At 39.9% G+C, this 14,186-nt stretch overlaps 1 protein-coding gene and 1 long non-coding RNA gene across 2 annotated transcripts in view; both read left to right on the top strand.

Moving 5' to 3' along the window:
• LOC116040029 (vasoactive intestinal polypeptide receptor 2-like) overlaps positions 1-6,992 on the top strand; it is a 50,992-nt gene extending 44,000 nt beyond the window's left edge. The window contains exons 8-13 of the mRNA XM_031285260.2: positions 397-457; positions 2,897-2,966; positions 3,204-3,295; positions 5,583-5,721; positions 6,528-6,569; positions 6,653-6,992. Coding sequence (XP_031141120.1) covers positions 397-457; positions 2,897-2,966; positions 3,204-3,295; positions 5,583-5,721; positions 6,528-6,569; positions 6,653-6,823 — 575 coding nt within the window. The 3' untranslated portion in view covers positions 6,824-6,992. The remainder of the gene's footprint in view (positions 1-396; positions 458-2,896; positions 2,967-3,203; positions 3,296-5,582; positions 5,722-6,527; positions 6,570-6,652) is intronic.
• An 855-nt stretch (positions 6,993-7,847) lies between these two features.
• LOC116040043 lies at positions 7,848-8,358 on the top strand. The gene is made up of 2 exons (XR_004102566.2): positions 7,848-7,983; positions 8,094-8,358. It is a non-coding gene; the product is annotated as an uncharacterized LOC116040043 (long non-coding RNA).
• The last annotated feature ends 5,828 nt before the right edge of the window (positions 8,359-14,186 follow it).

Genomic DNA, 14,186 nt, shown 5'->3' with positions numbered 1-14,186 from the left:
TTATAGAATATTAGGACTGTATTCTTATCTTTCTATTATTTCAATATATAGACAGAGACAGAGAGAGAGAGAGAGAAAGACAGACAGTCATGCTGGTGAAAGTGTATTTCCTGAAAGGTCGGGTGGTAAACGGTCTCCTGGCTCTCCTCTCTGTGTTCGCTCAGCTCCGTTCTGATGCCATGCGACACCTTCTTCCATCATCCATCACCACTTTGCCAACACTTCCTCCCTAATGCATCAACATTCAGCTCCAGCTGTTTATTGTACGTGTGTGTGTGTGTGTGTGTGTGTGTGTGTGTGTGTGTGTGTGTGTGTGTGTCATATTTCCTGCGTGGCACCTCGTGAGGATGTGCAGACTAAGAATCTAAACACACTTCCTCTCCTCTCCTGTCTCAGGAATCCCTTTAGTTTTCATGGTAGCGTGGATCATATGCAGGATAAAACTGGAGGACACGAGGTGAGTCTGCACGTCGAAACAAGACGACTGCCAGCCTCTAGTTACCAGCAGTGCAGCCAGCATTACAGAAGAAAAATAATAACATCTGATTAGATAAAATGACATTAGGTTAAGTAATTAAATGCAGGTGTTCAAATTGTACAAACACAACATATATATTTATATAGTATTGTTCATTCATAAATTAATACACTACATAGACAAAACACACACATCACTTTGGTCTTGTCAGTGGAACCATTTGGCAACTTTTTAAAAGTAAACTTTCCATTCAGAATCTTATTGGCATCCATTTCGGCATCTCGCGCTCGCCATCCACTCAAACGTAACATTAGCCTACTACTCTTTGGCGGCTCGCAAGCCCAAACAAGTGTGTGCGGCGTGCCAGTTGTTTTGTTTCCGGTCTAGCTAGATCTGGTGTGGTGTTGTAGTTTTTCTAACGTTACTGTTGCAACAGCATGTGAAAAAAACTACAAAGTTTGCTGTGAAAAAAAGAAGGCCAAAAAGAACGTTAATCTCGCAATAAAAAAATTGACACCGTTAAAATGGGTTTGCGTTAACGCCGTTAATAACGTGTTTAACTGACAGCACTAGTTATGTCATTAACGTTTATGACTTGTTTATAATGTTTATGACACGTTCATGACAGTGTCATGTCACTCTTATGTAGATACCTTCAAAGTAACCAAACTGTTTAGCTCTGATTTTTGGGATTCAAAAAATGGCCTTGTGTCGATTGAGAGAATACTTTAACTTGTGGTACTTTAAACTTTAACTGTCATGTCCTCCGTTACTCTGTAAACCCCTTCTACTCAAAATGTGTTGCTTCACTTGAATGTTTGTGCAGAAGGATGTGCAGAGTTTGTTTCTGCACATTCACATCCATCTGCTGAAGGAGGGAAAGTTTTCTCTCAACTTAAATCTGAGGCTGTATTCGAAACCGCCGACTACATACTACCAACGGATATGAAAGTATGCAGTACTGCGTTTGTCAATAGCATGCAGTATGACACTGTTAAATCGATTTATTTTGCAGTGTAGTCGGCCAGGGTTAGCCAGTTTCCGGTTTTTTGAAAGCAGAAGTGACTGTTGTTGTGACCGTTCCAGCCCATGGTTCCAGCCCATGGTTCCAGGGACAGTCTGATGCATTCCTGGGTTGGGTCTGAATATTCAGCTATTTGGATATTTGTACAGTGGGTAGGTAATCGATTTTCAATTTTAGGATTTGAATATTTGTTTTTTGTTTGGTTTTTCATTCAATTCTGTAATAAAGTTGAGACTAGGGATGCACCAAATCCAGGATTCGGCTTTGGATTCGGCCGAATATTGGGCTTTTTGGCGGGGTTCGGTTTCTGCCAAACCCTACGCTTGCACTACGTGCGCTACGCTGGCCGACGTAATGACGCCGCCGTTGATTATGGGAAGGTGTTTATGTAGGTGGAGCGTTCAATGCAGTAGGCTGTGAGAAAGTGAAAATGGAACTCATGAGCAGAAAAAGTGTAGTTTGGCAGTACTTTCAGTCAAAAGAAGGCCATTCAAGTCCAGCTACATGTTCAATTTACAATGCCGATTTGTCTCGTGGTGGCAAGGACACTAAACTATACACAACATCACCGCTGTTACAACATCTGGTATGAAACATCCAAAAGAATACGAGTTGTCTATGAAGGAATCTACAGACAGCAGCCAAAATGCAGCAACTTCAGGTACGGCAAAGGAAGGACAGTCACAGTTAAAAACTGGGAGTAGGATTCGTTATTCGGTTTCAGATTCTGCAGAATCTTAACAGGTGGATTCGGTATTCGGCTGAACCCCAAAAATCTGGACTCAGTGCATTCCTAGTTGAGACAGATCCAACTTTTGGAGAAACGCAACTCCACGTCACGCTGCAATGTCCAGTCATGTAACCGGGGATCAGACTTGTCAGTGTGTTTTGAGGCGCTGTGAGAGTCCCGTACAGCAAACAGGAAACATCACTGCCTCTATCGCTGCCACAACAAAGTTTTAAAACACTATGAGGGTAAAAAAAACAAAACACAAGCACTGAACTGCCCGGGAGTTTGTGTAACAGCTGAATGTTTCCTGCAAGAACAAAGCACAGTCGCTCCATCTTTTCTCTTTCTTTCCACCACCACAAAAGCGTCACGTTGGAATATTCACAGTTGATTAGTACCAAAGCTTCGAAGCACAAAAAATGGTATTCGGGACAGCACTAATGCATACTGGAGACATCCGGGTATTTTTGGCATACTGCAGAATTTACTTTTGTTTGCATACTACATGCTATATTTTGTCCAAATCAGTCTGTACTGCTGGTAGGTGGTTTCGAATACATCCTTAGAGCAGCTCATTAGTTTGCTTACAAATCGTGCTGGCTCTGGATTTAACAATACTAAAAAAAACTATAAAACTATCACTGATTTATTTTCTTATTTCCAGGTGTTGGGAGTTGAATGACAACCCTGTCCCCGAAAGACTGATGAACTGGCCCATCATGGCTTCTGTCATTGTGAGTTTTGCACCAACGTCTTATTATAAGGAAGGAGGTTAATTGTTTAGTTCAGTTTAAGAACATTATTTCTCTCTGAATTGTAGTGGAGTAGAAGTATAAAGTGGCATGAAGAGAAAAGCCTCGAGCACAAGTACCTTGAATTTGTTTTCTCAGATTCCGATCTTTATGATGTTGAAGAACAAACTTTATTTACTTACAGGTCTCTGTCTTTCTTTCTTTGTGTTTTTCTCGAAGATCAACTTCATCCTGTTCATCAGCATCATCCGCATCCTGGTGCAAAAGCTGCGCTGCACTGATGTCGGAGGAAATGAGCAGTCGCAATACAAGTACATATTATACCGCTGACTTTTTTATCAATTAGGTTTTTACATTTTAGAGCGCTTTTAGGTAATGGAAAAAAAACAAAACATCTGCATACTCAAGTCTGTGCACAAATCTATTGGATTTAGCCAGCTTTCATTCAGAGACCTTCTTTATTGCAAGAACAGGTAGCAACAGGGCTTTCAGGTGACATAATGAACCATGTGTCAGGTGACATCTCTTTGAAAACCTTTATGTTAAAGTCCACCTCACTGAGGCTTAGTCCACATGTACGCGGGTATTTTTAAAAACAGGGTGTTTCCATCCGTTCTACAAAAATCCCATCCACAAACGCACTGTTTAAAAAAAAAAAACTACTGTAGCGCTGTCATGAGCATGCCAAACCAACAGGCCGCTCTATTATACCCTGACCCCATATTTCCACCAGGCACGTCTGCGCTGTGTTGCGGGCTGTGTCTTTGCTAGTTTAAGCCCGACACAATTGTCAATTTCCTGTCCAGCACCTGCGTCGTTTAAATAGCAAATGCACCTGCGCCCATCTGTGCGCCCATGGGCGTGCTGGTTTTACAGGGAGGTGTGTTCAGGTGCATTCTGGGCGTATTGCTATCTTGAGGCAGCGGAAAGTGACCGTGCCATTGACCAACAAAAACCTGGTCATTGTTATTTCAACAGCGAATTAGTAAAATGTGCCTAGGCTCGTGCACAGCATGCGCACACTATGCTTGTTATGTGTAACAAGGGAAGTGCAGCAACACACAAACATGCAAAAGATTACAAATAAAAAGATTACAAATAAAAATATTATGGTGCAAATCCTCCATCATAATAGCAATGCGCCAAGGTACAAACGCGCCTGGCTTTTAAAGGGAATGGGAGATGACACTCTGATTGGTTTATTGCATGTTACACCCAAAACACACCTATGAATTAATTAAGACACTAAGTACAACCCCTTTGAACCATGCACCCGGCGCACGGACCCTTTTTAACACCGTCAAACTAGCAAAAGTGGATTTGGACACACCCTAAACCCATCTGCGCCATGCGCTTACATCACAGATTTTTTTTTAGGACAACACCAGAAAAGAGAAGACATGGAGCTTAACTGCAGCAGTGCCTGGAGTGGAAGGTAGATACTGGCTTAATAGACATGCGATTGTTCTGTAAAGTACTTGTAGAGACAATATAGTCTGCGAGTTGGGCAGCAAGACGCTCCGCTTCTGAGACACTCCTGGTGTGGTATGGCGCGTGGCGGAACAAAACAGCGGTGCAGCTGGAACGCAATACAGTTGCACCCAGTGGAGAATCAGAATCAGAATCAGAATCAGAAATACTTTAATAATCCCAGGGGGAAATTATTTTTGTTACCACTCCAGGTATACAAACAACATATACAAACAACATATATTATCCAGACAAAAATCAGAGTTATCCTTTAGCCATGTTGGCCAATCAGAAGCCTAAAAAAAAAAAATTCTACCAGAAGGCGACCTGGCTGCAATGGCGCATCGATCGCTCCGTAGCATTCGGGCGCCTCTGTTCCTCAGTATGGAGAATGAGTAACTGCACTGCTGTGTATAAAAAAAAAAAAAAAAAAAAGAAAACTGGTTAGCAGTTAGAACCAGCACTATTTTGGACACGTCCGCCATTTCTCGAAATGCCATCTCATTTGTTACAAAGGAGATAAGGGTGCACACTTTGACGTTACCAGACATAAACTCTGTTTTCCCCGTCTACACGACAACACTGAAAACGAAGTTTCTGAACATCTTTAACCTGGAAGGAGATCCGTTTTCAGTGACCTAAAACACAAGTTTGCATGGACAAAATGCCACAACCCAGAGGAAAAGTTCTGTTTAAAAAACAAAATGCCTGTGTATGTGTGGACTAGGCCTCAATCTACGTTCTCCGCCAAATATGACATTGACATTCTGACATAGTTTAGTCTATAAATACAAGCCCATTGTTTTTGATTTTGAACAATTTCCAATGTTATGTCTCATCCCAAACTTTTAGTGCTTTCAGAAAACACTGTTTAGTTTGCAGTAGTTTGCAATAAGCAATGTCCTCTTGCTATTAGCCAAGATAAAGGTAATTGAGGAAAAGGGGACATTTTTATCAATTATTTAATATTCAAAATAAATAGACCATTTCCTAAATTTTTTGGAGGAGAGATAGAACAAAAATGCTGCACTTTACACTAACCACTTGGCTCAGAACTGAACATTTTGTCAATAACAGAAGCATTTGAAAACACTGTTGGTTTGTCGTGTGTATGTGTGTTTTCTCTAGACGTCTGGCGAAGTCCACCCTCCTGCTGATCCCTCTGTTTGGGGTGAACTACGTGGTCTTAGTCTACCTGATGGAGCCCACTGACAGAAACATGCAGCATATCAAGATCGTCTTTGAACTCGGCCTCGGATCCTTCCAGGTAACATATTTTACAGACTGATCTCATGAAGTGGCGTATGTATGACACGCCAATCCCAACGGGTTCTTCTTTTCCTAAACCCAACCGTAGCCTCGTGATAACACGCCACGTTAGAATGTGGCGTGTATGTTTACGCTGTGACGTTGCAGACTGCCGTCCGCTGTATACAGCGTAGACATACACGCGGATAGCTCAAATTGCGTACAGATAACACGCCACTTGGCTTTAGGAAAGTGCTGTGTATGTTCCCGCGAAGTCATGATATCACGTTGTATTTTCACATTTTTGACTCTATACATTTACTGTATGTTCATGCACATAAACAAAATGAATTGTTTGTTGTGCTGGGGTGAGACTACATGGAGGATGTTAAAGCGTTTAATTCAGAACTCAGGAAGGTTTTTTGCCCACTTTTGGAAAGACATGAACATTATTGCCTGTTTATTGTCTGTTTTAATCTTAAATAGAACATTTCTTATTTTCTGATTTATTTGTTACTTTTATCTCCTCAAAACTCGGTCTTAACTCAAATGTGATATTTTGACACAGTCCTAGATTCAATACTCGACTTCAGAACTAATCGGATGCTCAGTTTTTAAAACTGCAGATTCCCTCTGAAATGTTCATGTTTAGTGGGTAAAAATCCTCAAAATACACAGCTAATACCATTAACTTAAAAGTAATTTTTGCTTTTATGTCAGAAGCCTTTTTGTTAGTACAGTACGTGCTCTTTTGAAATTTAAATTCCTCTTACAAAACTATAAAATAATGCTTAACATTAACAGTTGTGTTTGTGTGTGTTTTAGGGTCTAATTGTGGCTGTCCTCTATTGTTTCCTCAACAGCGAGGTGAGTCTGCATACACACACATACACACACACACACACACACACACACACACACTAAACTCTTCTTTGTTGGTGCATAAAAAGGTCCAGAGCGAGCTGAGGAGGACGTGGAGGAGTTTATCACTCAAGCGTTATGTGGGGCGGGACTACAGGCTGCACACCATGTCTGTCAGCCGCAACGGCAACGAAAGCTCTCAGTTCCCCAGGAACTCCCGAGCTCAGTCCATCCTGCAGACTGAGACCACCGTGCTCTGACCGGGGGGGACGGGGGACGGGGGGGGCGGGGGACAGGGATGGCCTGTTTTTATAAAGATGTTCAGAACTGATGCTCACATCAGTCCAAAATACTGCATCAGTTTTGGATAAAAAATCAACACACATATTTTTCTGGGAGACAGCTGAGTGTCACATCTATTACAGTAAAGATATATATACAGTCATGTGAACAAATTAGGACACCCATGCTAAAGTTGACTAAAAAGAGGAATAAAAAAATCATCTTGTGCAAATTGATCTTAATGCCTTAATTGAAAAAATTAGGAAAAATCCAATCTTTAAGGACACCAATTTTCTTTGTGAATGAATAATGTATCGTAAATAAATAAATGTTCTTCCTTAAAATACAGGGGGCATAAGTAAGTACACCCCTATGTTAAATTCCCATAGAGGCAGGCAGATTTTTATTTTGAAAGGCCAGTTATTTCATGGATCCAGGATACTATGCATCCTGATAAAGTTCCCTTGGCCTTTGGAATTAAAATAGCCCCACATCATCACATACCCTTCACCATACCCCCACATCATCACATACCCTTCACCATACCCCCACATCATCACATACCCTTCACCATACCTAGAGATTGACATGGTTTTATTTCAGTTAGCCTAATAGCTGGTTTGATTTGCATTAAGAGATGATCTTATGGAAAGTACCCCATGCCAATCTCTAGGTATGGTGAAGGGTATGTGATGATGTGGGGCTATTTTAATATAAAATTTATAACTTTTTTATTCCTCTTTTTAGTCAACTTTAGCATGGGTGTCCTAATTTTTTCACGACTGTGTGTGTATATATATATATATATATAATATATATATATATATAATATATATATATATAATATATATATATATATATAATATATATATATATATAATATATATTATATATATATATATATATATATATATATATATATTATATATATTATATATATATATATATTATATATATAATATATATATATATATATATATATATATATATATATAATATATATATAATATAAGATTATTCCATGATCATAATATATATTTTTGTTGTTTATATCTCGTTTTTGGAAGAAGAATCTTCAAAACAAAGAACATTAAAAACAAACCATTAAAGAATTTCTGTATTACAAATAAGTTGTTTGGTTTTGGACTGCCTTAGACTTTGTGTTTCCCACCGAAATTTTACTCTTCAGGATGGAACAGGATCTGAAACTGTAGACCACCATGGGACACCAAAACTATTCAATAAAAGAGAATTATTTCCTTTGAATTAAATAAATTGGACAAAAAAATACATCCCTTGAGATTTTCCATACTTCTATCAGGGTTTCTACAAACAACTCAAAAGCATACTTGCCTTGTACAGAGAATGATTTTGTATTTTATGTCTTGTTTTTTACACACTTGAGTGTATTAATGTTGGTTATGTACATGTCGAGGGAGATATATAAGCTTTTGAACACAACTGCAAACCTGTGACTCCATATGTTTATGTATAAAAGCTTCTTTCATAGAGAGACTCAGTCATGTTTGTTCTTTCTCAAGTGTGCACTCACATACATACTCCAAACTACGCATATGTTCTAAATATATATTATAAAATATTTTTTTGCTGCTTTATATGCATTGTGCAAGCACTAATGCTCAACCAGGTGTCCCAATGTAATTAAAAAATTCAGTCCCCGCTCTAGTATTGCATTGCTAGACCTATCTCTACAGCGCAGTGGAGTAAGGTCTGGCTACACAACAGATACATTCTGGGATAGGAGAAAAAAAAATGCTAGAGTTGCATTTCTTTAAACCAATCACAATCACCTTGGGCGGTGCTAAGCTCCGGACGCAGCGACGGTGTCTCTGCTAAATGGTCTTGGGAAGGAACTTTTTTTTTTTTTTTAAGATTATTTTTTTGGCATTTGCAGGCCTTTATTTCCACAGGACAGATGAAGACACGAAAGGGGAGAGAGAGGGGGAACGACACGCAGCAAAGGGCTGCAGGTCGGAGTCGAACCCGCGGCCACTGCGTCGAGGAGTAAACCTTGATATATGTGTACCTGCTCTACCGACTCAGCTAACCCACAAGGAACTTGTTTTGGTGGAACATTTGCACCCCGCAAAAGAAAACGCCACATACAATATTAAATGAAGTTAACTGTTCACACAATACAGTAACGTGAGCTATTTTTAATTAGCTGATACATGGTTAAACATCATTTGCGCTTACCAGTGTATCTCCGTGTGTACTTCGTCCACAGCAATCCCACCAATCGCTCCCAAAACGTCCCAGAGAAGTAAATGGCGTAAACAAATTATTTGTAAATCTTTACAATCATTCCCCAAAAGAACCAAGCCGGCCTGCCTTGTTGCACGGTCCAAATTCTCTTTAAAACTTCCATTTTAAGCGTGTAGCAAAGTTATTTGTTTCCCTTTAGTGAAGGGAGTTTGAGAACGGCAACGCACAGAGAGCCGAAGGTGAGGGACATGGATGTCACGCAATTATCCTGGAAATATACTTCCGTTTGTCCTACTACCTCCGCTCTAAATCAGTGCACAAGGTGTGTTATTCTGCCAGTAACAATACATATCAATAGATGTTGACAATACTGAACATGCTTCCTCTTACTGGGGAAACTAATCTATGCATGGGTTAAACTGACAACATTGATTTAAACTGGACTACCCTTTTCTCATATTTTAGTGACTGTGAAATAAGAAGCACATTGCACTCTGAGGTGTACTGATGAAAAAATAACTTGTGCATTATTGCTCATATAATAAAATGAAATATCAAAGGGTAATAGCACAAAATGAAGAGCATACAGGTAGGCATTGGCATAAAGATGCAAAACTCCAAACTAAGGGAGTCTAGTATAAAATCCCTGCAAGAGATCCTGCCTTCATTAAGGTAATGTTCAGTTTTTGCTCAAATTGTTTGAGGTTTTTATACAACTTTATGATCATTTAGGAGGCTCCAATGCTGTTTAATAGTTATGCGTTATACCGAGGGGTGTTTCTTTGTTGTCCCAATTTATATCAATGAGGGCACATTAACATAACTTTTCTTGTGTTTATGTTTCCATTGGCCGGAGTAAACACATCACTGCTGTGCGTGTTTATCTGCACTTGACAGCTCACTCTGATCTATGTTAACAAAGGTCAGAGGTTGATGAAGAAGAGAACATGTAGAAGATAACAAACTTGAGTGTGAAACTAATTTATTGTTGGGCCCCTTTGATTCTCCTGGGCCGGGTCATGTTTACTTTGGATTGATTGTGAAGCATTTCAGCAGCATTTCTAAGAGATATTATCTTGTTGGTAATGGTGAAACTCAAACAGAGCCAAAGACAAACAAGATTGTTACTTAGGCAAACTTTAATGGCAAAGAAGTAACCTGGAAAATGTAAATACAAATGGCAAGATGCATTTTTTTCAGAAGCACAGACAGCTGTAGAAGGAGTTCATCATGTCTCAGGCTGAGCTGAATCTCTCAGGCCAAATGAGAAAACACTGTGATGGATGAATTGCATTAAAAAAAGTCCCGCCTACAAGACACCGGATTGGGCAAGCCCCCAACCAATTTCCGTCCTGCTAACCAATCAGTTCAAAGCATTCGGACTACTTGATTTTGTTCAACGACGTTACTCCACAGCGCTGTGGAGCTTGGTGGCAATGCGAGACTATTGCAACTGCAACGTCGTATGATAATTATGGTAAGAAATTACTCATTACATTGTGATTATTATGAGTTAATATAAATATTCATATTTTAATGGTGGTCATGAAACATTATATCTGGAAACCATTTACTTGAAAAATAGGCCTACGTTATAACGTTACATACCGTGGCGTTTGTTTGTCATTTAGAGGTGTTGCTGTAAAGTGTTTGCACACGGGGCGCAATGCACTGTCTGAGCATCTGAAAAAAGAGAGAGCGGTAAAATAGCTAGCTAGCTAGCTAGCTATGTATTCTGCTACTGTTGAGATATCAAGCTTTGTGCTGGACGGGCTGACAAGCAATTGAAGAATCCCCAGCTGTGGAAGCGAGAGAAAAAAAAGTTCTGTCGAGTTTATAAACAGGAAAAGCTCCGGTTGGTTGTTTATGAAAGGTATCAACAACCGAAAACGATGTTTTCTTTCCTCACAATGGCCAACAACGACGAGGCTAAATGGCTACAACAGTCTAGCATTGTGTGCTAATTTTTCATTTCTTGCCATGAATGAACGTTGGTTTTTAATGTCCCTATGTGTTTAATCAGGTAGTAGTTATGTGAAAAGTCACTTTTTGACAAAAGCATGGAATTAACAGTTTACGGCTCTCAACGTTTTTAGAAATGAAGTCATCGCCAACACGCCAGTTGGCGGCGGCCATTTTACTTTCCGCCATAACCAAATTAGGTATTTTGCATCAAATCTCCTGAACCAAACATGATAACATAGAATAAGGGGCGTCTACCCCAGTGTTTTAATGTTAAGAATTACAGTGATACCACATGCAACATCATTAAGTGTTGAGGTGAGTAGTTAATGGTGGATTCATTGACATTGAAGAAGGAAATCACAGTATCTGAGAAGGTAGGCTAGACTTTATAATATAATGTAGCCTAATCCTTTTGTTCTTTAACCCTGCCGAGACAGTGGCTGTAAAGAGTAGAACAATATGGCTGAACAACTTAGCTTAGCTTAGTGTCAATCACACACAACACAGATTGAGTCCAGGCCTACTTCAAAAATAAAAAATATTTCAAAAACTCGTTTGATTGTTTTGTTAGGGGCCGCAACTAAAGGATTATTTTCATTGTGGATGAATCTGTCAATTATTTTCTTGAATAATCAAGTAGTAGTTTGGTCTATAAAATGTCAGAAAATGGAAATGTCGACTAGTTTAAAGCCCTCTACAAACTAAACAACTACGCTCTACAAAGCCAAGATAGACATGCAGATAAAATGTACTAACAGTATGACTTACCCAGGAGAAATTAGAGGTAATAATTTCCTTGTTGTCTCTTTTGTTTCCCTCAGGTTGTTGACTCCACACCGTGATGCACAGTTGGTCTGCTGCTAATCATTTCAAAGTTCACACTGGGCTCCAAATGACACGGTAAGTCAGGCTACATTATGCATACAGTACAATACATCAGATTTATTCTCTGTTTCTTTATGGTAAATGTTTCCAACTGCCAATTCAACAGCAACACAAACCACAGCCTCTAAAATAATCATAAAGTTGAATCAACACTTCTAACAACTCTAAAACAGTTTAGACAAAAACTGAACATTATAACCTTCATAAGCCTTCAGTTGTATTAAACTGTGAACACACCGCCCGCGTAAGTGTCGCATAGCGTACATAAGTGCCTGATCCTGTGCCTGGCCTTTTTACACTGGACACGTATTTCTGGTGGCTTGTAATAATTAAGGCTATGAATGTGATGTTTCTCATGTTGTAATATGCTGGTGTTTTATTTTGTCCACAAGGGGCGCACTTGGTTAAACCCAGAGAGAAACTCATATCACTAAAGATGAATAAGCTCATTAAAAAATATCAATAGCTACTTTGCTGTGTCGGAGTTAGAGTTCAGAACAACTTTACATCAGTTTGGATGGAACGATTCGATTAGAGACACATTACAATGCTTGTTTAATTCGCAGCCAAACTCAAGTAGGTTAACACTGTATTACAAGCTGTTGTTTTGCAAATTCTGAGGTATATATTACTATATCCCATAACATATAGGTTACACAAAAGGAGAGACAATGACTGTAAATCATGAAGACTATGCATTCAAACTGAGTCGTGTATTACCACTTTTCTGTGACTCGGTGGTAACACTTATATCTATACGTCTGTATCGACAATATTACACCACTAGTTATCGTTACTGTTAAAAAATATGTATCAGTCACAATGTGTAGCTTAGTAGGTGGCTGTGATGAAGTAGTAGTAGTCCATATGGCCGTAGATGCGAGGAAAGAAACGTGAAAACTATCATCGGGTATTTCCTCAACTAAGCCCAGGTAACCAGTTGTTTTAGATCAGCTCAAAACAAATTGTTACCTGGTTGCTGACATAGTTGATAAATATGTAACTGGAAGTGGTTTCATATAGAGCTTCGATAGCTCACTGAATAGAGCTGCGGACTTGGGTGTTAACTATTATATTCATGCCACAAGATTGAAACCAGCTCACCCGAACTTGAATGATTATGTTGGTTTTTTTTTGTAGGTGGCTATGATGTGGTGATTACTTAGACAAACATTTTCGCCACAGTAGACCTGGGAAACGATTTGAAAATCGGCAGTAATATGTTTGTGATTGTGTGACGAATCTGGTGACAAAGGCGGACCACATCGGCAGCTGTTAGGTAAACACAACATACGGAAACCAGTTAGTGTGGAAACCAGTAGGGCTATAACACCGGTCACAAAGTGATCCTTCTCTCTCTCTCTCTCTCTCTCTCTCTCTCTCTCTCTCTCTCTCTCTCCCCCCCCCCCCAATAGAAAGAGACAGGATGAGTGGGGGGAAAAGTGTGTGTGTGTGTGTGACTCTGTCCGTCACTCTGTCCATTGGTCTCTCTCTCCGTGTGCCTGATCGTATGTCTCGTTGTGAGAAGTCAAGACAGCCCAAATCACCGTAAACCTGGCTCTTTTATTTTGAAATGTGTTTATTTTGGTAAAACATCCGGCCGCACTGTGGTCTTCCTGTATGTGATTACCTGCCTGGCTTGACACATCCGCTTGGTATCGCGTAAAAATAGAGGAGATGCCGAAACTATCGCCGCAGCGCACGGCGTGGCCGGACAGATTGGATAACATGGGCGGCGAAATAAAAATAGCTGCACTACACTGATATACGCGACGCTTCAACTGCGTTGTGTTCCCGGTGTTAGACTGCATTAGTTTTTGCTAGGTTTAGCTAATAAACTGGCAACTAAGTGAATAAGCAGTGGGAACATTCCAGTTTTGTTTTTCACAGTTGGTTTACACCTGGACGTGCCACTAGATGGCACTGCAGTCCAGCTGAAAGCTCCAGTTTTATCATATCACCTGTGCCAGTGCTTTACAATTTCCCAATTTATCTGGCAGACCAAATTTTTTTTTTAAAGATTATTTTTTGGGGCTTTTCCCTTTATTCAACAGTGACAGTGGATAGACAGGAAAGGGGGAGAGAAAGAGAGGGGATGACACACAGCAAAGGGCTGCAGGTCGGATTCGAACCCGGGCCGCTGCAAAAGACTCAGCCGACATGGGGCGCACGCTCTTACTGGGTGAGCTAGAGGCCGCCCCTATCTGGCAGACCAAATTTAATAGCACAAAAATATTATTTAAGTTCAATTGCAGTTCAACAGTC

Source organism: Sander lucioperca, chromosome 23 (genome assembly GCF_008315115.2).
Source record: "Sander lucioperca isolate FBNREF2018 chromosome 23, SLUC_FBN_1.2, whole genome shotgun sequence".
NCBI classification, from domain to species: domain Eukaryota; kingdom Metazoa; phylum Chordata; class Actinopteri; order Perciformes; family Percidae; genus Sander; species Sander lucioperca.
The sequence above is the reverse complement of the archived record's forward strand: the minus strand, read 5'-3'. Positions and strand labels throughout refer to the sequence as shown.